General features: G+C 45.3%; 1 protein-coding gene across 4 annotated transcripts in view; it reads left to right on the forward strand.

Moving 5' to 3' along the window:
* The window catches only part of LOC131091757 (collagen alpha-1(XXVII) chain-like), a 145106-nt gene that overhangs the window by 25444 nt on the left and 94828 nt on the right, over nt 1-24834 (forward strand). For all 4 annotated transcript variants that reach the window (XM_058037984.1, XM_058037985.1, XM_058037986.1 and 1 more), the window contains exons 5-10: nt 6491-6544; nt 12057-12110; nt 14062-14115; nt 19360-19404; nt 20241-20294; nt 22665-22709. In XM_058037984.1, the coding sequence (XP_057893967.1) occupies nt 6491-6544; nt 12057-12110; nt 14062-14115; nt 19360-19404; nt 20241-20294; nt 22665-22709 (306 nt within the window). The remainder of the gene's footprint in view (nt 1-6490; nt 6545-12056; nt 12111-14061; nt 14116-19359; nt 19405-20240; nt 20295-22664; nt 22710-24834) is intronic.

Raw genomic sequence — 24834 nt, forward strand, 5'->3', positions numbered from 1 at the left:
TGCTCTGTGCCTCAATTGTTTGGACTTTGGGAAGTGTTTCTCCTGGTAATTTTTTCTTGTGTCTCTTTGGGATTTAGGGATTTCATTGGAAAGTGAAGCTGCCAGGAGCTAAGACAGGCTTAGGGGAATTCTTGCATCTTTTGCTTTTATTGTGCTTGAAAAACTTAAAAATAAACGTGCAGCATTGCAGGGGTCATGTTCTACGTCTCCTAACCTGATCCTCCAAAAAAGCAGCTGCAGAATTCCTGCACCAGCCCATGGATAAGCCATGAGTGTCCCATCAGGCTACAGCCCAAGTTTGGAGCTCCAGAGGAGAGGTGAACATTGCAGGCAGTGCTGGATGCAGAGGAAAGGAGGGATCTTTCTGTCCCCAATGCAATTTTTGGCCTAATACATGAGATTATTGCCCTTATGGTAACTTCTGTATAATTTCAGTGTTATTAATGCTTATACAGCTGCCTGGCACATTTGAAAATCCAGTAGCACCATTGTGACTTTCTGTAGTGTGAATTTGCCTCATGCTGATGTGTAGTGCAGAATTTCCACCCCATATTGTCTCCTCCCTTTGTTCCCCCCACATTGATCAGGGTAAAATGAAATCTCTGGCCAGCCTTTGCCTTGAGACTGAGACTGTGGTGGGTCTGTAAGGAAATCTGGCTGCTCCCATGGATCTGTGTCCTGGTTTCAGCAGATGAGCATCACCAGACCTGCCTGTGCAGTCTGAGGGTGGCTCTTCCATGGAGGTAATGCCGCCTGCTTTGCCAAAACACACCCCAGCCTCTGTGACAGCATGGAAAAGGTTCTGATTGGGACATAGCTCAGCATTCAAGAGCAATCCAAGGCAGGGTAGCAGAGTGGATAGTGTGGTAGTCTTGTTGAAAATTAGTTTCTCCATTTTTAAAAGCCAATCCCCATTCCAGGAGCATGGAATTAATTGTACACCCTATGACTCCAGCAGCAGGGGCTCACTGAGACAGATTCAGGCTATTCCTGTGCTTTCTCTCTGCAGCTATGAAAGCAAATTTTCATTTTCATAACAAGTGAAAACTGGGTGTTTCTTCTTCTCATTATTTCCTGAGGGACTCCAAGAGAAATGAGTTAAAAATTGCAATGGGAATGGCTAAGAACACTATCCCAGGAATGGTTAATAACACTGTCCCAGGAGTGGCTAGCACAATTTCAGGAGCTCTCCAGTCTGTAGAGATATTGCTGTACTGCCATGTGTGCTCTCCTGGAAGGGTTTCTCTGTCTCTATCCAGCTAGGATGAGCTTTCATGTCTGCTTTCATTAAGGAATTTGAGACAAAAGGTCTGTCCACACTGTTTATTCTTGGATAAATGTGCTGTGTGCCTGATCAGGTGTCTGTGTAAGATCTGAGGGAATGGCAGTGTTACCAATGAAGGATTTCCCCAGCTTTATATGATATGAAATGCCAGGCAGGTCACAGGATACCTTTTCCATGGTGGAAAGTTGGAGTGGTGGCACTGAGTGACACCCCCAGTTCTGTGCAAGCCATTAGTGCTGAGCTTTTTGCATTTCTCCAAAAATCAGGGTCTCCCAGGGAGGCAGAGGCTGGGGCTGGGATTTTCTCTCAGGGATGTGCCAGCAAGCTCTGCAAGGAGCTGTCAGCAAAGGGCTCCCACTGGAGCAATCATTCCTTCAGCACTGCAGCTTGTTGCTGCCTCCCTGCAGGCTCTGGGAGCTTCACCCAGCGCTGTCTGCATTGAGCTTTGCACAGCACATCTGCATTGAGCAGCACATCTGCATCCACCACAAGCTGGGACTCGTTCCACTGGTGTGGTTTGTCCAGCAAAGTACCCACAGTTTGGGCAGGTCTGCAGAAAAGAGCTGTGAGTGACACTTGGTCTCAAACCCTGCCCTCCAGATGAGGCTGTGCAAGTCCCACTTACCTGGTTTGCCTCTGCATGAAGGAAACAGCAATTCTGAGGCACGTGCCACACAGGAGTGCAGCTCATGGCATGGTTTGGGCTGAAAGGGACCCTAAAGATAATCTTGTTCCAACCTGACACCATGGGCAGGGAACCTTCAATTAGACCAGGCTGCTCCAAGCCCTGTCCAACCTGGCCTTGGTTGTTTGCTCAGCCCCCAGGACAGCAAGAAAAGAGCAGCAGAGTTTCCAAAACACTTAAATAATTCAGGAATTCACTTTAATAATCCAGGTCCCAGTGGTAGTCACTCCCTACTCCAACAGGTGAGCGAACACAGGTACAAGAAGTGTTTCATCCCTGTCCACACCACAGGTCAGAGGCAGAATCAGCAATAGAAAGCCTTGACATGCTTTATTGAGTAATTGCTCTTGGTTTATTTAAACTCTGAGACTCAGAAACTCAGAAATCCAAATGGGTTTGGGTGAAGGAAACACACCTGCACTCCCTGATGCTTCAGGATGCATTTGCCATCCTCCTGTGAACCACAGCAGCTTGAAAGACTGGGAGGTCCCAGTGTAGCATGTCCCTGTTACATTTGGTCTGTGCTTGGAAAAAATCTCCCTTTGCTTCAAAATGCTGGGCTTCCCTCCTGAAACAAGCAGCTCAGTCAGCTGGGGAGATTCCCCAGCATCCTCATGCCATTAGGAAGATTTTCCAGTTTCTGAAAAGTGTTTAAAGAAACAGTTTGCTTGGCTTCTCTTCAAATATTTAGCTCTTTTTCAGAAAGCCAGAGGTCACAGTGGGATCTGTAGGTCAGAAGCAGAAAAAGTTGCTTTACACAGTGAAACCCCAAGACTTAATGAGTGGTCATTCCTCTGACTGGAGCTCTTTAGCATTTAGCAGGAGCTGGGAGGATTTTTTTTCCCCTTCCTTGTGAATGCTGGAGGGTTTGGGGGGAGCTATGCACAGTTACACTTTTGTTAATTTTTGTGGGCTGGGAACCACGAGGCATAAAAGGGCTTCTGTGAGCTGGGTCCCATCTCCAGGCACCCCCAAGCCGTGCTGGGTGGCTCAGGGTCCTTCTCAAGCAGCATCATTCACACAGAAGGCATTCCAGGGAGAAGGGAAACCCCTCCTGCCTTGGAGAACACAAATTCAGGGATTGTTCTGTCTCCGTGCCACGGAGCAGCCTGGGGCTGCTGCTGTCCCATGTCACATTTTCCATGCAGCTTCTGGTACAAGGCTTGGAAGCTTCCAGATGCAAGGTTGGATTGTTTCAGCAGATAGAGGAAGCTGAAGTGGCTGGGGCAATGAGCAAATGTGACACATGCATTGATATTTTCTTCATTTAGTGGTCTCAGCACTGTCCTACTCTTGTGTAGATAAGAGGAGCAAAACTGATGTATTGATGATAAATATATTTGGGAGAATCCAAATTTCTAGGTGGGAGTGGTAAATTGAGTTAATTAATGCAATAGAGCAATTAAGTGTTGCTGACAGCTCCTGAGGCAGCTGCTCTCCTGCACCTTTTGTTACCCAGCCCATCTAACTGTGCCACACAGCATCTTCCTCCTCTGCCAAGAATGTGGGTGGAATCCCAAATTCAGGACTCACCATGTTGGAACACATCACGATCAATTATTTTTTACAATTTTTGGGACTGCTGGCAGACTACACCCTTTTCTCTCCACAGCTGCCAGAGCAGTTTCAGATGTCTAACACAAGCCCCAGGACTGGTCACAGCAGTTTTCTTCATGCCAGACTGGATTTCCCAGTATCATCTCATCACCAGGATGTGGCCAATTCCACTAGGAAAAAACCACATCAGTCTTTAGGGACAGGATGAGTCTCTGACCTTCCTTTGCCTGGATTACACTGGATGCACTCTGTCAGACTCATTGAACTCAGTGCTGAGGGCTCTGTTTTATCTCAAGAGTCTCTGCTTTCATAATCACACTTTTAATCACTAGAAACTGTGACTGGATTCTTCCTCCCCTCTCCCCTCCTTCTGCTTGAGGCTTTTTAGGATTTTATATTTGCAGGGTTTCCAGACGAAGGAAGGAATGATGAATCTGACTCCATGTTCTTAGAAGGCTAATTTATTATTTTATTATACTATATTATATTAAAGAAATATATAGTATATATATATACACTATATATATATACTATATATATACTAATATATACTATACTGATATATACTATACTAATATATACTATACTAAACTATACTAAAGAATACAGAAAGGATACTTACAGAGGGCTAAAAAGATAATAATGAAAACTTGTGACTCTTTCTAGAGCCTTGACACAACTTAGCCCTGATTGGCCAAAGAGTGAAAACAATTCACATGAAACAAATGAAACCATCATCTGTTGGTAAAAAACCTTCAAACATATTCTAATGCAGCAAAACATAGGAGAAGCAATCAGATAATTATTGTTTTCCTTTTTCTCTGAGGCTTCTCAGCTTCCCAGGTGAAGAATCCTGGGCAAAGAGATTTTTCTTTGATGGTGACATTAGGATTTTGTTGCTGTGCTTTGTTTGCTCTGAAAGAACCTGCCCCAGATTTTGCTGGGTGTGTGATTATTCTCTTATCCAGCAGCTCTGGATTGGCAGCTGAGCTTCCCCCAATCCAGGTTTCCCTCTGGAATCCATCACTTTCACCTGGGGGTCACAGAGCTGCTCCCTGACACTGCTCTGAGCCTGCCCTGGGCTCTGCTGGAGCACAAACTCCAAATGATTGCTCTGCTGTGGGCTCTGGGCCAAGCTGCTCACTCCAAAGCTGAATTACAGCTGAATTCCCTCCTCAAATCCAGCAGCAGGCTGGATTTATGGACCCTATTCAGAGCTACCTCGATTATTGCTTGTGTGTAAAAGATTTTTAGGAACTCATCTTTTATAGAGACTTTGCTGGCCTGATTTCTGTCACTTATTATTCATTATCCTACATATTTGAGACTGGAAAGACTTGAGCTGAGGCATTTTTGCCACCACAGACTTGTTGAATTACCTTAAGCAGCACATTCAGTCTCTGTTTCAGTGTTCCACCCACTAAGGTGGGCAGGTGATTCCACAGTTTTGGGAAGATGAATTTATTTAAGACTCCTCAGTGTCCAGGTACTCTGGCTCCAGCAGCTGTATAGGTTTTCAAATGAGAAGGTGATACTCAAACACTTTAATTTTAATTAAAGCTTTTTCAGTTTCACTGGAAATTCACAGACGTGCTAAACAAGAATTTCAGGTGAAAATTTAGAAGGAAATTAAGAATGGGGAAATAAATGTATTTGGGTTCAGGCTGAAAACTTGGAAGGAATTTAAGAATGGGATGTTAATTTGGGTAAAAGCTGCCACTTAAAAAGTTCAGTCTCGATCTTTTAATTAAACAGCCTCTTGCAGCAGAGCAGCATGTTGTGAAATAGCACTGAGCATTCAGCAACTGTCTGTTCCACAAGATGCAATTTTAAAAGGCATCATTTTCTATTAAAATGCAGTAAAAATAAAACTGAATAGAGATCAGTTCACTGATGTGCTCTCAGAGGACAGCAAGGGCACTGAACTTGACTGCCAGTGAAATGTTTAACTGCAGTGATTTTCCTTAGAAATCACACCCTCAAGATTTTGGCCCCAAAATGCTCATTGGAAATCCTACAGGTTGCTGAGAAAGTGCCAGAGTGGTTTTTTATCCCCTTCCTGTGCTGCCCTAACTTGAGGGTACGTAAAGACCTCCTCATGGCAGGGCAGAGCTCTCACACGTTCTTGGCAGAATTCTTGGAGCTGAATTTTCAGGTTGTTTCATCTCCCAGGAACGTGTTCAAGAGGACTTAGAATTGTTATTACCCTGCCTGAAAGGTTAGCAGATCTTCTGTGCTGTGTATAACCCAGGCATAAACTATTCTTAGCTGCTTATTCCAGATAAGTCCTTAAATAGGCCTTGGAAAATATGCAGGGTGCTTTTAAAATATGATGTAAAAGGAGATACTGGTGTATGTGATTTGAGGTAGATACTCTGGCAGTGTCACTGCCTTGTGAGAACTAAGGAAAAATATAGATTTAACTATGTGAAATGTTGATTTTAAAGAGTTTACATGGATGCACTGCTATTCCTACTGGTTTTCTGTCTGATTATCCATTTTCTTTCCAATCTTCAAAGGCAAAAATCTGGTTGGCTTGTAGGGAAAATGAGTTCACCCTAAAGAGCTGAGCTATTTTCCTGTAGTAATTACTTCTGTTCTCTTCAATCTGAGCAAAACCCAAGCTGTTAACACCCCCACACACTTCCTCTCCCCTCTGCCTGCCTCCATCCCCTTCTGCTGTGCTCCTCCCAGAGCCTGGACCCCCCTGACCCGTGGAATGTTTGGTTTACCCAAATTATCTCAGTGTCATGACCTGTCCTGTGGTGACAGACACACATCCACAGAGCCTACTGGGAGCCCACAGCTGAGTTTCCTCTGTGTGTGCCAGGGAGGGTCCCAGTGCCACCATCCCCTGCCAGGGCACCCCAGGGCTCTGTAAGCCTGGCACAGCACTGCTCCAGCATCCATGCAGATCCCACCATCTCCTTTTCACTCTGTTTTGTGTTTGTTGTGTGTTTCAGGGTCCCCCAGGCCCCCATGGAAACCCTGGCTCACCTGGCCCCCCAGGACTGAAGGTAAGTATGAACTGGTGTGAGGAGCTTTCACCTTCCCATCCCACAGGACATCCTGGGGAAGGACAGCTTTCTTTTACCCTGCTCTGGACAAACAGACAGCAGCTGAAGCCATTCCTCCCTCCCTGCTGCTGTCCTAGGGCTCTCCAGCTGCACAGCTGAGCCTTTTCCTGTGCCCAGAGAGACCCTGCTCTGTGCCTCCATCCTTGCTGCTCCTCCATTTCAGAAACTGCCAAATTAGGATCCTGCTTAAGCGCTGCCTGTGCCAGGCACAAACTGCTGTGTCAGACAAGGGCAGTGGAATCCTTGCTGCAGAGCTGCAGCAGCTCTGAATTCCTTTGCTTTCTCATTTCTCTCCCCTGGATTTTTGCAGTTCCTCTGAGTCTGGGCAGTGGCAGGAATGAGTGGCAGCACCCAGCATCTTCCTCTGCCTTCGTCCTCCTGAAACTCCTCCCTCTGTCCTTCCCTCTCCAGAGTTTCTGGGACCTCTGAACTCCCCCAGTCTGATCTCATGGCTTCCCTCTGGACACCCTCACCTCTCCCAGAGCCTCCTGCAGTGCCAGGGCCCCTGTGCTTTGTGCTTTTCTCCTGCACACGCAAATTCCCCCCAAGTGGGAGTTCCCCCCTGCAGCTGGACCCTCTCCCTTTGCCTGGGATTGAGCACAGATGTGGCTCTGGAGGGGTCCTAACCCAATGTGCAGCAAAACCCTTCCAAAAGGTGTTTTAAATCCCAGCTCATTCTGTGTTCAAGGGTTTGTGTTACCTAAAGACTGAAGTTCCTGGAAAACTGGTTTGGATTGCTTTGGTGTGATTGTTTACAAAGGAATAGGTTTATATTTTATAACATCTGTGTTGGACTAAAGAACAATGGAGCTTGGAGAGGCAATATTTAACAGAGATTTTCAGTACCAGGGAGCTGAAGGACATCTCAGCCAAACACAGAAAGGTGTGAGCAATAGTTCTGTCTTTTCATGATCTCATCAGTAGGCAGAGATGTTATGAGCACTATTGATGCTCTGGGAAAAAGATTCTGGAAACTTGGCATGCTGCCTCTATGTGATTAAAAATTAGGCACTGGAGACATGCTGGTGAACAGCAGCTGGTTTAAATTCCACATACAGCCTGAAAAGTGAGCCTGTAAAAGTTCTACATCTTAGTGTTCTGCATTTATTCTCCATCAATGACTTCCAGATCACACTTGTTGAGTTTTATAAGTCAAATCAAACTTCTTTTATCTAACTTCCAGCCCTGCAAATCCAGCCTGGTCCAAGCTGTGGAGTCAAGCTATGTTTCTATTCTACAGGATTTTTTTTAAACACTTTTAGCCTAATGATTTGTCAGAAATCATCATTTGGCTGTAAAGCTCTCTTCAGTGGGCCACCTAATAGAAATTAAATCTTTCTGTAAGCATTTTTCCTCCATCTCAATGCACAGTCTGGCATCAGGAAGTCTCAGTGGATGGAGAGCTGTGAGTCTGCAGCAGAGATCTGGTCTCATCAGGCTCTGTGATGTGTTTTATTTTTGTCCAGCCACCATTTGCAGGATTGTTCTGCTCATGGTGCTTTGTCAAAAGAAGTATTAGGTTTGCCATGGGATGTCAGAGCTGGAGCTCAGCCCAGGTGAAGGTTCACCTCTAGCAGGGGGAGCCTGGTGAGCCGTGGTTACAGCATCTCTGCTTCAGAAATGCTCTCTGGAAGGTGTGGATCACATGCCAGAGTTTTGACTCTCCTCCTCCCCTTCAATTCTCTGGTGTTACAGCAGTCCCAGAAAATGGACTTTGCCCCAAAAAGTGAGTTTTCACCTTATGTTTTAATTTCCTGCACCTTGGACCTGATTCCTTCATCATCAAAGAATGTTTTGGGCTGGAACCTGAGAGTTCATCTCATTATGGGCAGGGACATCCTCCCTTAGACCAGGTCACAGAGCTCTATCCAACCTGGCCTTGGACACTTTCAGAGATGGGAACCTTCTTGACAGAACCAGCACATGGCAGAAATTCTGGATTTGTGAAAGCTCAGCCTGCACAGCAGGGCAAAGCAGCTCCAAGTGGAACTTCTGCTGAGAGGCTGCTGGGCTTGGTCTGGCTTAGATAGCAGCTAAACCCACACCAAAAAAAAAAAAAAAAAAAAAAAATAAAAAAATAAAAAACCAAGCAATCTAAGAAAAGAAATTGAAGTTTCCCAGATAGATACAGCTTGGAAACCATGACTAACACCAACTCATTGTCACTTAAGAAGGGACTCAGCAGCATAATATTTATCAGTGAATGAGCTTGTGAGGTCAGGCAGCTCTGTGCAAGGGCTGTGGAGTGGCACTGCAGCCTCTGGGTGTTTTTCTGTCTCTCCTGCCTGGCTGCAGGGCTCTGGTTGTGTTTCTGCATTTCACAGTCTGCCCTGTGCAGAGCCCAGTTTATCCTCACCCCTGGAGCTCAGCACTTGTAATTCCCTGGGCTTAGGGAGCTGATCTTGTGCACAGAGCTGTTTGTAGCTGTTGAGCCAAAATCCTGCTGACCTTGGGCATGGTTCCACTGACTCCATGGCATTACACCTGCTTGTGCCACCTGGGAGTTCAGCCTGTGGTGCCCAGCTCAGCAATTGGTGGTGTGAAACTGCCTAAAGGGGGATTCTCACCACTTCCTGCATTCTGCTTGTTGTTCTTGACAGTTGTAAAATTGCTGTTGCATCTTTTTGGCAGAGACTGATTATTGCAGATAACATCTGCAACAGCTGTAGCCACAAGCTGTCACCTGAAAGCTGCTGGGGGACAGGAGGGGTGGTTTTGCTTTGTTTTGTAACTCTCAGGATGCCCTAAAAGTATTTGGGATTGGGCAGATGGTCAGACAAGGTGTGTTTTCAAAAGCCATTGCAAGAGTTGGGTTTGCATCTCCCACCTGGAGGCTTTTGGCATCAGGTATTAGGATGGTTTGCTGCCCTGGATAAATCTCTTCTTAAAGCACTTGAAAAATATTGTATTTTCAGTTTAGTGAGTGCTTTTTCCTCTCCAAGGTAGCTCATCAGTTTGGCTCACTGATAATTAAAATAATATTAGTGGGATTGCAAAACTGAGATGTTTAAGTTGCACAGCTCTAGACTATGCAATTCCCAGAAGAAAATAATTTCTTCCTTTACAAGAGGAAGATGTGTTCTCAGTAAGTAAGGATGGGAAAGAGAGAAACTTGTGGGAAAGGTGTTGTGGCTTGGCTTGGACAAGATTTGGGTTAATTCCCCTGTTATCATTGCTGTGTAAGAAGACTCAAACAATTAATCCACAATTTCAGCCCTCACATCCAGCTGGTGCCATTGCTGATTGATCTTGGGGACATGAGATCCTGCTCGTGGCTGAGCTCTGCACCTGTGTGATGGGCTCAGCAGGGCTGAACACAGAGCCAGCAAAGCAGAGACCTGGCTAATGTGATCTGCAGCTTCCCAGGGGAAAACAAAAGTTCTTTTCCACATCTCAAAGTCATTGCATGGAGCATATGGGAAGATTTAGGGAAAGTGGTGGGTGTCTACCTGCTGCAGTAAATGAATTTTGCAGAGCAGAAATGAACACCCAGGGATCCCAAGGGCTGCTCTAATCTGTTCCCAGCAGTGGCAGCACCCACTGACTGCTCTGAAGCTCAGGGAGTGGGAGAATTGCCCTGATAACAGCTGCATGCAAAGCAAGATTATCTGCATGACTTCATTTACTGTTTGGAAAGCTGGAGCCTTCATTGAGAATTTGTGCAGATACATCTGCCTTGAATCAGCAGTGCTCCCTACAGTCCAGAGCCAAGCAGTCTCACTCCTGAGTCTCACAGCCTGTGGTGGATGCTGGAGGAGGAGCAGAATGGGGAGGTTACACTCAATAAAGGTGGGAACTACACGTGGAATGTACTCCCAGTGAGGCTGTGAGCAGAGCTCTGTGCTGCTCATGAGAAATGCCAGTTAATAATCACTATTTCTTGGGACTTTAGCTGCTCACAGTGACCCCAAGATGTGTTAGAAAGCCTCTTTTCCCAGCCCAGCAGTTGAAGAAGGAGTCAGAACTCTTCAGGTCTTGTTCTCAAGGTTGTTTATTTTATCTTATCTATAAAATTCTTTCTTTGGCCTACTCAGGTCTGTTCAGCAAGGCAGTCAGAGGCACTCTGCCTGCCCCCAGGGCAGTGTTATCTTTTTATACTAAAAACTACGTGCACAATATTTGCAATAACTTCCCAATACCCATCACCTATGTTAGACAGTGAGCTTCTACTTTAAACCAATCTAACAGTGCCAGCATCACAGCAGAAGATGGAGGCAAGAAGAAGAAGGAGAAAGGCTGGACACACCCAGATTCCTCCATCTTGCCCCCTGAACCTCCATTCTAAAAACCCCAAAAAATCTATTTTTCACCCTGTGATAAATTCACTATCATTCTACTTAAACTTTTGTGGCTTGTAATCCTTCATATAAGGTTGGTAATTTTTTTTTCCATGGGTCATAATCAAAATCACAGGGGTCTTGGGCTCTGTGCCAGGTTCTCTGAGGCCCCTGGCAGGTGTCCTGGCAATCCAGGACAGCCAGAGGGATGTCCTGAATTCTGACAACTATTGCTCCTTCTGAGCCTCCCCTCCAAGCACTTCCCTTGACAGCCATTAGTTCACCCTCCCAGCTGTCCTGTGCTGATGGGCACACAGAGGTTGTGGCTTGTTTATGATTCATGGGTGTTAAATAGTGACTGATCCTGGGATACCCATCCTGGCTGTGCCTGAAGAGATGTTCTGTGTGCTGAGCTTTACTCTCTCCTACCCAAAGAACCTGGCACTCCTCAATCTCTTCTAGATTTTCCTACTTCCATCTCTCCCTGTTAGGTGCTCACATTACCTTTCCACCTCTTGATAAGTGGGATTTCCAAAGGAATGTGCTGGAATTAGATAATCAAATGCTGCTGAGATTCCAGCTTGTGTTTGTCAGAAGATCACAGCCTCCAACTGTAATTTCCCTCGTCACGGTTGTTAAGGAGGAAAATAAGGAATACTGCCACTTAAGGTCAAGTGCTGCTTTCTGCCAGCCTGGGAGCCTCACAATTGCTCTGCCTGTTGGGGGTGTCTAATTAGTACAACTTTCTCTGCAGTCTCATCTGTTCCTCACAGTTAAAAAAGCAACAGCATCTATGAGTTGTTGAGAAGGATGGTTCAGCCCCAGTAATAGGCTTGGTAATTATTTTTGTGATGGTAGTTGTAGACAAGGAAGGAATTGCAGCTGTCTGGTCTAATAAGTATCAAAAATCCTGACATTGCTTTCTTCCAGTCATCCTTTCTTTAGCCAATTGAATACTGTCAACTACTATTTAAAACTCAACTCTTTAGCAGCAGCACTCACCAAATCCACCCCCAGCACAACAGCTATTCCAGGCCACTTTAATACATTTGGGATGTCAGGGAAGACTGGGATAAAACAAAATGTTTTTTTAATTTGGAGGCTTGGTGGAAGCAGAATCACATCTGTGGGCTAGGTCCTTGGGTTATGTCACTAATGTAAATTTTTCATTTCAGGGTCAGAAAGGTGATCCTGGGCTGTCACCTGGAAAAGCTCGCAATGGGCAGAAGGTGAGATGTCACCCCGAGGCCGTGGTGGGCTTCCAGAACTGTGCACAGAGATGTCACCCTGAGGCCATGGGGGGCTTCCAGAACTGTGCACAGAGATGTCACCCCAAGGCCATGGTGGGCTTCCAGAACTGTGCACAGAGATGTCACCCCTAGGCCATGGTGGGCTTCCAGAACTGTGCACAGAGATGTCACCCCAAGGCCATGGTGGGCTTCCAGAACTGTGCACAGAGATGTCACCCCAAGGCCATGGTGGGCTTCCAGAACTGTGCACACACTCACAGGGGTTCTGTACTGCAGCCAGCAGCAACCCAGCTGCTGAGGACTGGGAAATAAGGCTTAGATATTGGATTCAGGACTGAAGAGAGGTGGCTCTCAATGATCACAGTGCACTCAGGTGCCACCTGGCCACCAATTTATCCAGGTTATCCACAATCTGCAGCCCAGCTCAAGTCCCACGGGCACATGGGACTCTACCCCATCAGGGTAGAGGTTTCTTGGTGGAGGCTTTTAAGGCATGGACCTCGCTGAGGGGCTTCCACCAAGGGCTGCTCAAACCAGCACAAAGCTCCCAGCTGGGAAGGAAAGCTGCTTTCTGGGCTTAGCAGTTTTTGAGGATCAGAATTCTGCTAATTCCTTTCAATAAGTTACAACTCCCATTTTTGCTGTTTCACAGCTGGGTGATTTCTACTGAGGCAACAAGCCCTCACAGAAGTCTAGAAATGAACAGTAGGGCAATCAGGGCTCCACATCACCTACCTCAATTACCTCTTTCAGTGATGCCTGCACAATCCTTGGTAATTCATGTCCTCTGTTCCTCTCACCATAAGTCTTGCTATAAATGCACAGCTCATAGAAAGCACCAGCCATGAGGAGCTTGGGCTCTTCATTTGACACCAGATGCCCCCATAAAGCACAGTCAGGCCACACAACTGCAGGATGGAAGGCAATGCTAGAAATCATTCAGAAGGCTAAGTCTGAAATGATGCTTTTAACTTAACACTGTGAGATGTCTTCTCAAATTTCTGGTACACTATATTGGAGTGGCATCACGTGGAAATCATCCACCTGTAGGGTCTGGAACTGTTTTCTTGAAGACAATGCTTGGTGTAAAAAAGGGAGACATCCAGATGACCTTTAGCTTGTGTTAACAAGGCTTTATCCCTGATAGCAGCAGTAAGAATAAGGAGTTTCCAGCAGGAGTTTGGAGTGATGCCTAATTTTCAATCTAGATACTGGAAATCTGTTGAATTTCAGTAAGAAGGCACTCCAGGGTTTGTTGATCCTGGTCAGAGGAGGCCAAGTGGGCTCACACAGCCAGGCTGGGTGTTGGAGAGGTCTCACAGCGACGCGCTCACCCGTTCTGTGATGCTTTGGGTTTGCCAGCTGGGATGTGATGCAATCCCCTTTCAGAAGCACAGGCCACTGAGCAAACCCTCCCACCAGCAGCCTGCAAAGGTTCAGTCCATGTCAGACAGACAGGTTAAATAATTGCACCACCAGCACCATCCCAACAGGAGCCAGGGGCTGAGCCAGGGCAGTAGCAGAGTGTGAGAGCAAATCACAGGATTTGGCAGCAGGTACCTGTTGTTCTTATTGCATTTAAAATCTAAAATTTCCTTGCCTTGGCAATTTCAATGCCTATTGAAAGGCGAATGAAGCATGTGACTGAATGAGATCATTGAGGGGAAAAAAAGCACATTCATTCTGCTTGCAAAGAGCTGGACTCCAGCAGCAGCTGCCATTAATTAACTGGGGTTATTATTTATATGAGCCAGTTAATAGAGATGTTGTTTAAATCTACTCTTCTTATCTACTCAGGTTTTGAAGAGTTGTGATTAGAACCAGAAATATCAATAGCTGGGGGCTGGTGTTAGCAAAATAATTGTGGTAACTGCAGTAGGCATAGGGAAAATGTTGCTGCAAACTGATTGAACTTGCTTGTTTCCTACAGGGAGATGTGGGCTTACCTGGTTTAACTGGGTTCCCTGGACCACCTGGTAGAAAGGTAAGAGTGTTCTTTTCTAGTCAATCAGATCAGTAATTTTATTTTAAAATTTTCTTCTATAACTCTGCCTGAAAGATTTAATTCAAAGTCCCAGTATCTACCCAAAGAGCCTTATGCCTTTTCAGCAGGTGTATAACCTGGGGAGATGGGCTGAAGCAGCTGCCTGAAGACTATGTTAGAGTATGAAATGAAATTCTGGGTACAGAACTCTGTTCCTCCTTTGTATTCCTCATCCCTCTGCACCCTGACGCTGGGTGTTCCTCAGCAATCTCAGTTTAGGCCTGGTGCAGCCAGTGCATCATCTAAAGGGATCTCCAACCAACAGCAATACTCAGAGCATGGATTCAGAACAGTGCTGGCATCCCAAGGAAATCACCACTGTCTATCCTGGTAAAGCACATTTCAAGAACATATCTGTGTGCCTTCCCTCTTTATTTTGCTTGGAGACTGTCAGCACTGGTCAGGTTTTGCTTTATTTGCTTCCATATTGATGCTTCAACACCATTAACATCACAAACAACACACTCATGCCTAGACAATGCTATGTAGGGATAAAACACAAGATCCATTCCTGTTTTCCTGAGGCAGCAGGGTGTGTTTCTATCCATGCATCAAGCCTGCATTGCAATACCTCAGCCATCCATACCTGGAGCTCCGATCTTTCATATACCAAGGACATTTCAGCTGAGTTTCCAGCTCCAGGCTCTGTTGGTAGGTTGGTTTCTTTTTTTGGAAGCTGGGCCTGTTGCAGGGAGCTGTTTGGGGCTCAGTGGCCATGACTCCCCCTCCCAGCAAGCCAATATTGCCACAGCTAACCTGAACAGTTAAAATTAGCATCTTGTTTCCATCACTTCATCAGTCAATGAGCCATTGACCATACACTGTTGCTCAGGTCAATTAGCTGCACACAAACACCTCCTCTGGTATTTTTTAAGACCCCAAGGAGAGAGAGAGAAGCTGTGGAGGAGGCTGAAAGGAGCCCTCCCTCTCCATCATTATTTGTTGCATGCTTTATACCAGAACCAAATTGCCAAGAGGAGGGGCTGAGTTTATTTTTCTACTCCAAGGCTGGTCATGCTTGGGGTGCTGTGTGGAGTAGGAGCAATTGAGTGATTAATTACAGATCTTTTGCTGTCACAAACAAGTTCTAACTAATAGGGTGCAAAGAATACCATTTTCCTGGTATAACAGCTCATAAAACAAAACCTTGTGGTTACGATCAGCAAAATGCAATGTCAGGAGTGCAAGAACTCATAGTGGAAAAAGCAGAGAAGGAATAGGAGACTGAACAAACATTCCCAAGTCCAGCACATGGCCTTCACATCTGATCTGAACTCCCACAGGACAGGGTAAAGGCAGGGATATGCTTCTGTTTCTTCAAGTAATGAGCAAGTTGGATGTTGAAATTTTTCCTTTGGTGCAGCTTAAAAACACCTCCCAGTAGCACTAGTCTGGCAGTGGGTTTGGTGTAACCTGGCTTTTATTAACATCTTGCATTAAGAAAAAATTTACAGCTGTTGGAGAAATGTTTGGAAAAATTCTTTTTTTTTTTTTTTTTTTTTTTTTAAATCTGGGTTGCCTGCTGGCATTCTCCCAGTGAAAATACACTGCTGCTTGGCTGAGGGTGGGCAACACATCTTGGCTACTGGAAAACAGCAATGCCTTGGAAATGGACATCCCTCCTCTCACTCAATGGAGGTGCTGCAAAAAGGGCTCTGAGGGCTTTGATCAGAGAACACCATGTAGAAACCTTCAAATGGGTAAAATATTTCACCAGAAGAAACAAAATGCATTTCCCACTAAATGAAACCACTGTCTCAGCAGCGTGAGCTGGAGCCACAACCAGCAGCATGTGGTTTTGGACAGTGTGGCTCAATGCTCAGTGCCTGCCTTGGGAATGCTGACAGACTTGGATTGGGCTTGTGGGATTGGACAGGCTGATCTCAGAGCACCCCTGAAGTTGTTTTAGCTCCACACTTCTACAAGTACATGAAACTGCCTTAGGAGCAGCAGATGTATGTGATGGTGTTCACGGGGGTTCTTGGATGAGGGAAGAGATGGGGATCTGACTCCATGTTTCAGAAGGCTTGATTTCTTATTTTATGATATATATTACATTAAAACTATACTAAAAGAATAGAAGAAAAGGTTTCATCAGAAGGCTAGCTAAGAATAGAATAGGAAGGAATGATAACAAAGGCTTGTGGCTCAGCTGTCTGTCTGAGCCAGCTGACTGTGATTGGCCATTAAATACAAACATCTGTGATGGGCCAATCCCAGATGCACCTGTTGCATTCCACAGCAGCAGATAATCATTGTTTACATTTTGTTCCTGAGGCCTCTCAGCTTCTCAGGAGGAAGAATCCTAAGGAAAGGATTTTTCATAAAAGATGTCTGCGACAGGTGTATTTCTCATCCTCTCGACACAGAGCAAATGGAGCTTTTGCAGATCAGGAAGGGTGGCAGGACTTGGATGTCCCCTCTGGTGCCTGTGAGGTATCTGTGGGCTTTGGCTTTTGGTTTGGGGCTGCAGACCACAGCTGCCTTGGAGGTAGATCTCAGCAGAGCAGCACCATTGCTCCAGAGGAGAAAACAGCAGTGAGAGAGGCAAAGCTTCACTGGGGTCAAGGAGCAAGACAGAGCTGGGAAGTGGTCAGGGCTTCAAAACATCCTGCATGCCTCATCCCCTGGCCCCTTAATTCTTCACATTTCCTACCAAAGTGCAGGATGATCCCTTTAGCTAGGAGAGAGTGGATTATAAATATCATCACAGATGAGTAAATCCTTCACTGGAGTGCAATTTCCTTTCCAAATCACAGCCCTTTGTGTGGAGTGCCCTGTAATCATCACGAAGTGTTTGGATAAAAGAGCAAATGCAGTTGTTTTCATACCCTCTGCCCTGTCATTTTAGTGCTATTTGAAGAAGATTTTAGCAGGTAAATACTTTCACACAAAGCTGTAACATACACAAGCTTTCCTGCTTTTCCTTCATTGTAATTCACCTGAGGCAGAAATAACTGGGGTATATTATGAGGAAATACATCTTTGAAACCATCCAGAACCCAGAATATGTAGTGAGGAGGATATTTAATAGAACATAACAGTAGCACATAACAGTGCCTACATATTTAGGAACATAACATATTTAACCTAATTGCCATTCACTTACCACTACAGAATTGGTGCAGAATTTAGTTCAGGATGTGCTTTGAGCATCCCAAGGGACCATCATGCAACCACCTGCTTTGGGTGGGCATTGCAGGCTCAAAATCCCCATCCTGCAGAAATCCAGCTGGAGCAGCATGGTTCAGAGCAGCCAAGCCAGGCACATATTTTTTATCAGTGGAAAATAAGATATTGTTAAGCTTGGTGCTCCAGTTGTCTAGAGACACAGCAGCTCCAGCTCCAGACTGGAACTGGGCAGAGGTCCCAGGAGAAAACCCCATGGAAATCTAAATTTCAGGGAATGGCTGGGGATGCTGAACTCAGGGATGTTTCTGTTGGAAGCTCTCACCTTCAGGCCAGACACCCAAGCAGGGTGGAGCATCCTCCCTCCTCTCTGTGAGCCTCTGTCAGGGAGCCAGGGAGAGGATGAGCAGGAGAGGATTTCATGGGGCACATTCCTGGAGAGAGGCAGGGAATCCTGTGTGCTGATCCTGCTCCAAGAACTTCCAGTGAGGAATCTCTGACTGAAATTGGAGAAAGGACCCTCGAGGTGGTTCCACCAAGGGTTTTTCAGGGCAGCCTCGTCAGAAGGTGCAGCTCTGTCCAGAGCCATGGCATTTCAGCAAAGCCAAGCAGGAGAGACCTGGTGAGAAGGGGATCAGCATCACTGCAGGCCAGACTGTCTGGAATAACAAAGCAGGAGGAATGCAGAGGGGAGAGGGCAGTGGCCAGCATGGCTGGGAGCATTGCTCACCCTGCCAGCAAAGGCTCAGGCTGCAGGTCTGGAATGGCCCATGGGAAGAATAAAAAAGCTGTTAAGCAGAGGTGTGGACCTGGGAGCAGAAACAGCCCTGGGTTTGCGTGGAGAGTGGAGCCAAAGGCCAAGTGCTTGGTCACCCCTGTGACTGGTGATGGCTTCCAGAGCAGGGACACTCCCTGTGGGCTCCACAGACAGAGGAGGTGTGCTGGAGCCCTGGCAGGACAGGGTGAGTGGCAGGGACTGAGGGACAAGTAGTTGTAACCCACCCTTGAAAGCAATTTGTTATTTCTTTAGTATTTGTTCAAGGATTGTTCCATGTTTATTTTTTTTCTCTCCCATTTGTTTCAAGTTAAATTTTCTGCTCTTTTTTTAAATTTAGTCTTGCTGCTAGCCCAGCTAAACAGTCATCTCTGTAGCTGAGTTCAATCTCCTGATCTGCTTCCCTTGATGGAAGCTTGTTTTAAACAGCTGAAGAGGGAAAAAATCTGAACTGTCCATCACAAAAAAAATCACTGTGTTTGAAGGGAGCTCTAGGTAAATCTAGGAGAAAGCAAACTCCCTTAAAAGACACACAGTGCTCAGTCTGCAGTCAAACAGGCTGCCCTTGTCCTGCTCCAGCATCTGCATCCCCCCCGAAAAATGAAATATTGACAAACTGCAGCAGGATTGTGAAAGACCTGTGAGAATGATTTGAAGCCTGAAACACTTGCCAGTAAGCAAGGTGGATTAAGAAACTCATTCTAATTAATTCAGCAGAAAGAGCAGGTTGAGAGGCAGCTTGCTCACCAATTTTAGTAGCTTCATAATGGAGCACTCTGGATCTTGTAATAATTAGATTAGAAAAGCTGGAACCTGGACAAGTTCAAGGTAGAAAAATTGGAGTTTCCTGTCACAGTAAATGGTTGTTTTGGTGTTTCCTGTGGCATTTCAAACTCCAAAGCAAAAGTAAGAGCTCTGAAACACAACTGGCTCATGTAACTGTAGTCCCCAATGTGCCCAAAGCCAAAATTTCATTCTGTGGTTTCCTGAGGATTAAGGGCAGCCTTGCTCAAGGTGTAGATTACAAATAGATCTGAGCATGGAGCAATTCCTTCTGGAGTATTTATCACCCCAGACCACAGCAGGGCACATCAGCAGGTTTGGGTGGTGCAAGCGCAAGGCAGCCTGATAAAAGTTTTCAGGATTGTGTAATGCTCTCTAAAATCCTGCTTCTCCTCAGAACTTTAGTCCCACCTGCAAAGAGAAATAGAAACCAAACCCAGAGTATTGTACTACATTTTTGTTTCTTAGTATTCATCTCTTCCATCCTCTTTTGACAGGGATATAAAGGCTACCCTGGACCACCAGGTCACCCTGGAGACCAGGTGAGTTTTCCCAGTTCCCAACAGGGGAGCTTTGAGGAGGGATGGATTTGCTGGCTGTGATGCTGCTTTGGCTCTGGTGCAGCCTGCTCAGTGTGGACAGGCAGCTGCTCCCAGGGCACACACACAGACCCAGCACCCATGGCATACTGCCTTGGAGTTCCTACATCTAATTTCTAGTTTTTACTGCTCAGCCACACTAAATTTACTTGGGGGAAGAAAAACCAGCTCACCATCTTACCCCTTTATTTGTCTTTTTACCATAATTTCACCTGGACTTTACTAACCACACTGTGCTGAGTATATGTGATTCCCTTCCCAAAGCCCATTCCCCTCCTCCCCTTTTCTTCTCCCCTTCCCCTTTTCTCCTCCCTCTCTATTTGGTTAAGTTTGATGTTTGCAATGCAGTAAAAAAAAAAAAAAAAAAAGGCAATGAATAGCAGGCCCTGTTAGCAATGATGTTAAAGGATATTATACATGAATCCATTTAGTTTTGAAGAATTTTGGCAGTGCTTTCCCACCAGCAAAACGGTTCCATATGCCAGATATAGATGCAGCCTTACACCTTCTCTTAGTGTCCTTGTTCCAGATTCTCTGTTGCTTTTCCCCAAATGAAGGAGAATGAGAAACAGCAGCACTTGCTCAGTGCATGGATCCTGTAGATTTGGCTTCCCTGTGTTTTCCCCCTCAATAATTAACATCATTATCTACCCTTAATATTGTTTTGCTCTCAATAGATGTGCATCAGATTAATCCACTCCTCAATGATTCAGCTAAACCCCCTTCCCAAGTGGAACATTCACCTGACTTTTTGTGCCTTTTCTTTTTTTTCTCCAAAGGGTGAACGAGGACCAGCTGGAAGTCCAGGTGCCAAAGGTTATCCTGGCAGGCAGGTGCAGTAAATCTCATCGTGCTGTGCACAGAGTAGGGATTTGGGTGTGCAGGTAGATAAAGACATGCCCCACTAAGGACAGTGCAGTCCTCTAGGAAATGTTGGTATATTTGATCTCTGAATATTTTCCTTCTTCCCTCCTCAAAATGTTGTAGCAATAACAAAGTCTTTCAACTCTGAAATGTTGTTAGAAAGTATTTTGTGGCTGTGATAGATAAAACCTGAATTTCTACAGCAAATTATGGCAGATTTTTCTTCAGTATAACAACAGGGAAAAAACAGAACAGCGAAGCACAGAAAGACATATGCAAGATGCTAATCCTTCTTTTCTAGGCATATTTTGCATCTAATGTTGGACAAGTTAGAAACCTAGGATGAAAAAAGGTGTATTTAATTCAATTTAATTGGAGGAGGAGATTTAGATGAACTCTCTCTGGTAAAATGCACTGGCATAAACCTATGTATACACACACAATGTTATACATGAACTGTAAATATATATATAAAAATCATATTTGCATCTGCAAAAAAAAAGATAATGAAAGACAATCAAGTAATTGTTCTCACACTGAAAAAAATTACACAAAGACAACTTTAGAAATGGAGGAGTGTGCATGGGGTAATGGATCAAGATTGGGCACTTTATTGTAAGATGCTGAGTAGTATAAAAGAAACAGAAGAATTTGCTAGATCCTAAAAAGTGGAACCTCTTGGAAGGCAGAACATCCAGCCCTATAACATTTTGTGGTGAAGTAAGATTGCTAGGATTTTCTAAAAGGGACACATTTTATGTTGGATTCAGCCACATTTATCTGTAAGCCAAGAGACCAGGCAGATGTCAAAGATCCCAAATGCTCTGTCCTGAGTCTTTCAGACTTACCATGAGTTTGGATGTGAATTTTTTATGCAGATGTGTAGGTTATTGGATTGAATATGAGCTAGACCTGCAGAACAAGTCTGCATCTCTCTGCCTCAGACTGTCCATAAAGCATGACCCATTTTAAATTGAAAATTAAACTGATACCTTGCTTAGCCCACTGGAGAGTGCAGATGGCAGAACTGGATGGGAGCTTTATGCACCTGACTAAATGCTCCATTCATACTCTGAAAGGCTCTTAGAGCTGAGCATGCCAGAGAGTCTCCTAGGTGTGAATGTGTGTTAGATGGCTAATAAGAAGAGGTCCAAGAGATTTTGGACATACAAGGTTAATGAATGCTGTTCAGCAATTCAGCCCATCAGATAAGCAGGATGAAATCTGTGCCTTGACATTCAAAGAACAAATCTGCTTTCTTAAAAACGTGGTTTGGGTCAGGAAAGTGACTTTTTTATTTTTTTAAGGCAGCTTTTTTCAGCCTATCTGAATGCTGTGTGTATCCTGCATCAGGGCTGTTTGCTTTACAGAGATTTTACTACTTGTTACTCCTGTCAGCTGTGCTGGCTCTGCAGCCATGGGAGAGAGTGCTTGGCTCGGGTTTGGTTTGTGCATCACAGGCAGGATTGTAACTTCACCCTGATGCCTGAAATCTTTGGCAATGATGCAGGAGCCAGGAAAGAACACAACCCAACTCTCACATCCCAGGCTGAGCCTTGCACTGCTGCCAGCTGAAGAAAATATGGACTTCGCCTTTTTTATTTTTATTATTCCCCCAGCAAAATCCCATCAAAATTTGGAACTTGAAAAAAACTTGATCTGGAAACTTGCTAGAAGGCAATAAACATGAAAATTTATTCTGCATTTTTGCACTTTTCTTTTTTGCAGTATTTTGAGTGAGCAGCATTAGGCATAGAATTAGAATGGGGAATTAATTTTCAATTCTTTCCATAGCTGATGCTGCAAAGGGTTAGAGGTATCACAGTACCTGCATTGCTAAGTGACTCTCTGAGCTGTAGGAATTTCTCATTGCACCAGTGTTCCCTAAGCAGGAATTGGAATACATTTGCTATGCATGTGTTTTCTCAGGCAGGAAGATGAGTGCAGAGCTGTTGGGCACAGAGCATCACTGTGCCTCACATCCCAAGTGTAACACAACCTCTGGGCACCCCACTGCATCAGCCCTTGTGGTCTTTATCCTCAGAAATCTCAAATTCAGCCCCAGGGAAGGCTCACTGTGTGCAGCAGTCTCAGGTTCTGCTCAATCCCAGCTCCCCAACAATGGCAGATCTGTTATTTGTATTATTTGGTCTTTTTTTTCTCCTTTGTTGATACTCCTTGGATCCTTAAAGCAAAATCTTAAAGCAGAACCATGCAGCACTTAAAGCTTTAAGAAGCACTTAAAGCAGAACCATGGAGCTTGGGGGGTTGGCACTGCTTGTTATTTTTAAGTTAAAGCTTGTCCACATTTGTCTTTGTTTTTTTCCCTTCTGTTCTAGGGTTTACCTGGCCCCATAGGGGAATCTGGCCCAAAAGGCACTCGGGTAAGCAACCTTTCATTTGCCTTTTCTCTGCTTGTTTTTATCAAAGACTTCTCAAGAAACTTTAGGCTTGATTTTGCAATTCTGAAGCTGGTTGCTTTAATTTGTTGGGTTTGGGGGATTTGAACCATGCACTGTTAAGTTTTTTTTAATTAAACACGGAATGTACCTTGATCAAAGTCCCCCAAGAGTGCTGATGATAAAGTCAGGCCCTTCAGAGCTCACATTGCAGGGGAGGAAAGAATGGCTTACAAATTCCTATCAAAGCCTGCAAGCCCCACGTCCCAAAGGCCTCTTTAGTTTCAATCAGTGTGGTTCAGCAGACTTTAACCACACTGAGTATGGGCTCATTTGGGCACAGGCCTGGTTTGGGAGTGGTTTATATCATTATGAACAACAGCAAGCCAGCATCTTGAAGCCATGTGCAAATACAAACAATATCTCCGTCCTGTCTGGTTTTGCTCACCAGAAGTAATTGCTGGGGTTTTATTCTCACTGTAAAGGATTCTTTTTTTATTACTACTTAAGGCTCTTGTTAATCACATTTTGTTCTTTTCCTGCAATTATAAATTCACAATGAGATCCTAAGCCAATAAATCCCCATTTCTCTAGCACGTGATACTTTCTCTATATGCAGTAAATTCAAGCAGCTGGCTTTCATCACTAGGAAAACTGCAAGGAATAAACAAATGCTGACCCTGTAGCTAGCAGTATTCCTGAGCTGGGAAGGGAGAGGGCACATTCAGTTCCTGCAGAAGAGGAAAATCTGAGACTCACCCCACTTCTGCAAGGGCTGAAATTTTCCCTGGGGCATCTCTTCACTGCCCTAACCAGGACCTTGTGTAATTATCAGGTGGTAGATGTGCAGAATGTAAGATTTAGAAATTATTCTCCATTTTGCACCCCTGAGTGGTGAGGACTGAAATATTTATAAATACCCAAGGAACTCCTTTCTTAGTTCAACCAGAGTATATCAGAATTGGGTGCTAAGGTAAGAAATGTGCATTTTGTGGTTTAACGGAGCCAGCTCTGGACTCTTCTTCATCCTCCACCTCTACTTTTTCCCTCTCCAGGAAAAGTTCTGGAGTTATGTGGTTTATTTTAGTATTCAGGAGGCAAAGGCAGACAGGCTCATTTTAATGTAGCGTTATTTCCCAGCTAGGTGCTGTCCCTAAAGGAAATACAACCCACAGGGAGCTATGGACTGGTGGAAAGGTTTGGTGGGGTTTGCAGATAGAGATTTAGCAACGATGGAGAAAGAAAGATGAGAGAAAAGCAGTGTTAGCACTTGGCTCCTGTAACAGTGAGGTGCCACAGAGGGGGCTCCCTGCTGAAATTCACTTCCTCTGGATTTGGCATGCTTGGCACCAGTGGGGCCTTTGCAGAGGCCCAGCACACAAGGTGACTTTGTCCAGGCTGCTGAGCAAAGGGATTAAACACAAGGCTGCCATTGTGGCAAGGCAAGGGAAACACTGTGTTTTATGCAGCCTGTCTTGTCTCAGCAGGGCCCCAAGGCCACAGAGAAACCTGGAAACACAAGGTTTCTGATGAGTGGGGAAGCAGCAGGTTTTATGTGCAATGTGCTGGTGCAAAGGTGGTTCCCCCATGGTGTGGGTGTGCAAGTTGAGCCTCACATCAACCCCCCAAGCCTGGAATGTCAGGTTCAGCCTCTCCCAGCCCATGCAGGGCCTTCAGTGCTTGGGGTGGTGAAGGTTTGCACAAGGTCTTGGTGGTGCAGGGACAGGCTTTGGGCAGAGCCAGGACCCACTGCAGTGTGGTGGCAGCCCTGGTGCCAGAAAAAGGGGGTTTTCCCTCAGAAGGGCCTGCAGTGTGTGACCCCCAGGTGACACAAGACAGACAGAAAGGGCTTGCTGCAACAGGACAGCTGGAAATGAGTGTCAAAAGCAAAGAAAGAGACAAAAGTAGGTGTAGGTCTGTGGATTACTTTTGCTAACCTCGAACCAAGCTCCATTCCCCTCAGGTACACTTTGAGCCAGCCCAGGTAAGGTTTCTTCTGGCTGTCCTCTTGCTGCCTGGAGTCCTCCTGATCCCTGGTGTGAGGGTATGTGCCCTTGGACTACATCGTGGAAGCCAGCACCATGCAGTCCATGGGCATATACACTTGCCT

The sequence above is a fragment of the Melospiza georgiana genome, chromosome 20 (assembly GCF_028018845.1).
Source record: "Melospiza georgiana isolate bMelGeo1 chromosome 20, bMelGeo1.pri, whole genome shotgun sequence".
NCBI lineage: Eukaryota > Metazoa > Chordata > Aves > Passeriformes > Passerellidae > Melospiza > Melospiza georgiana.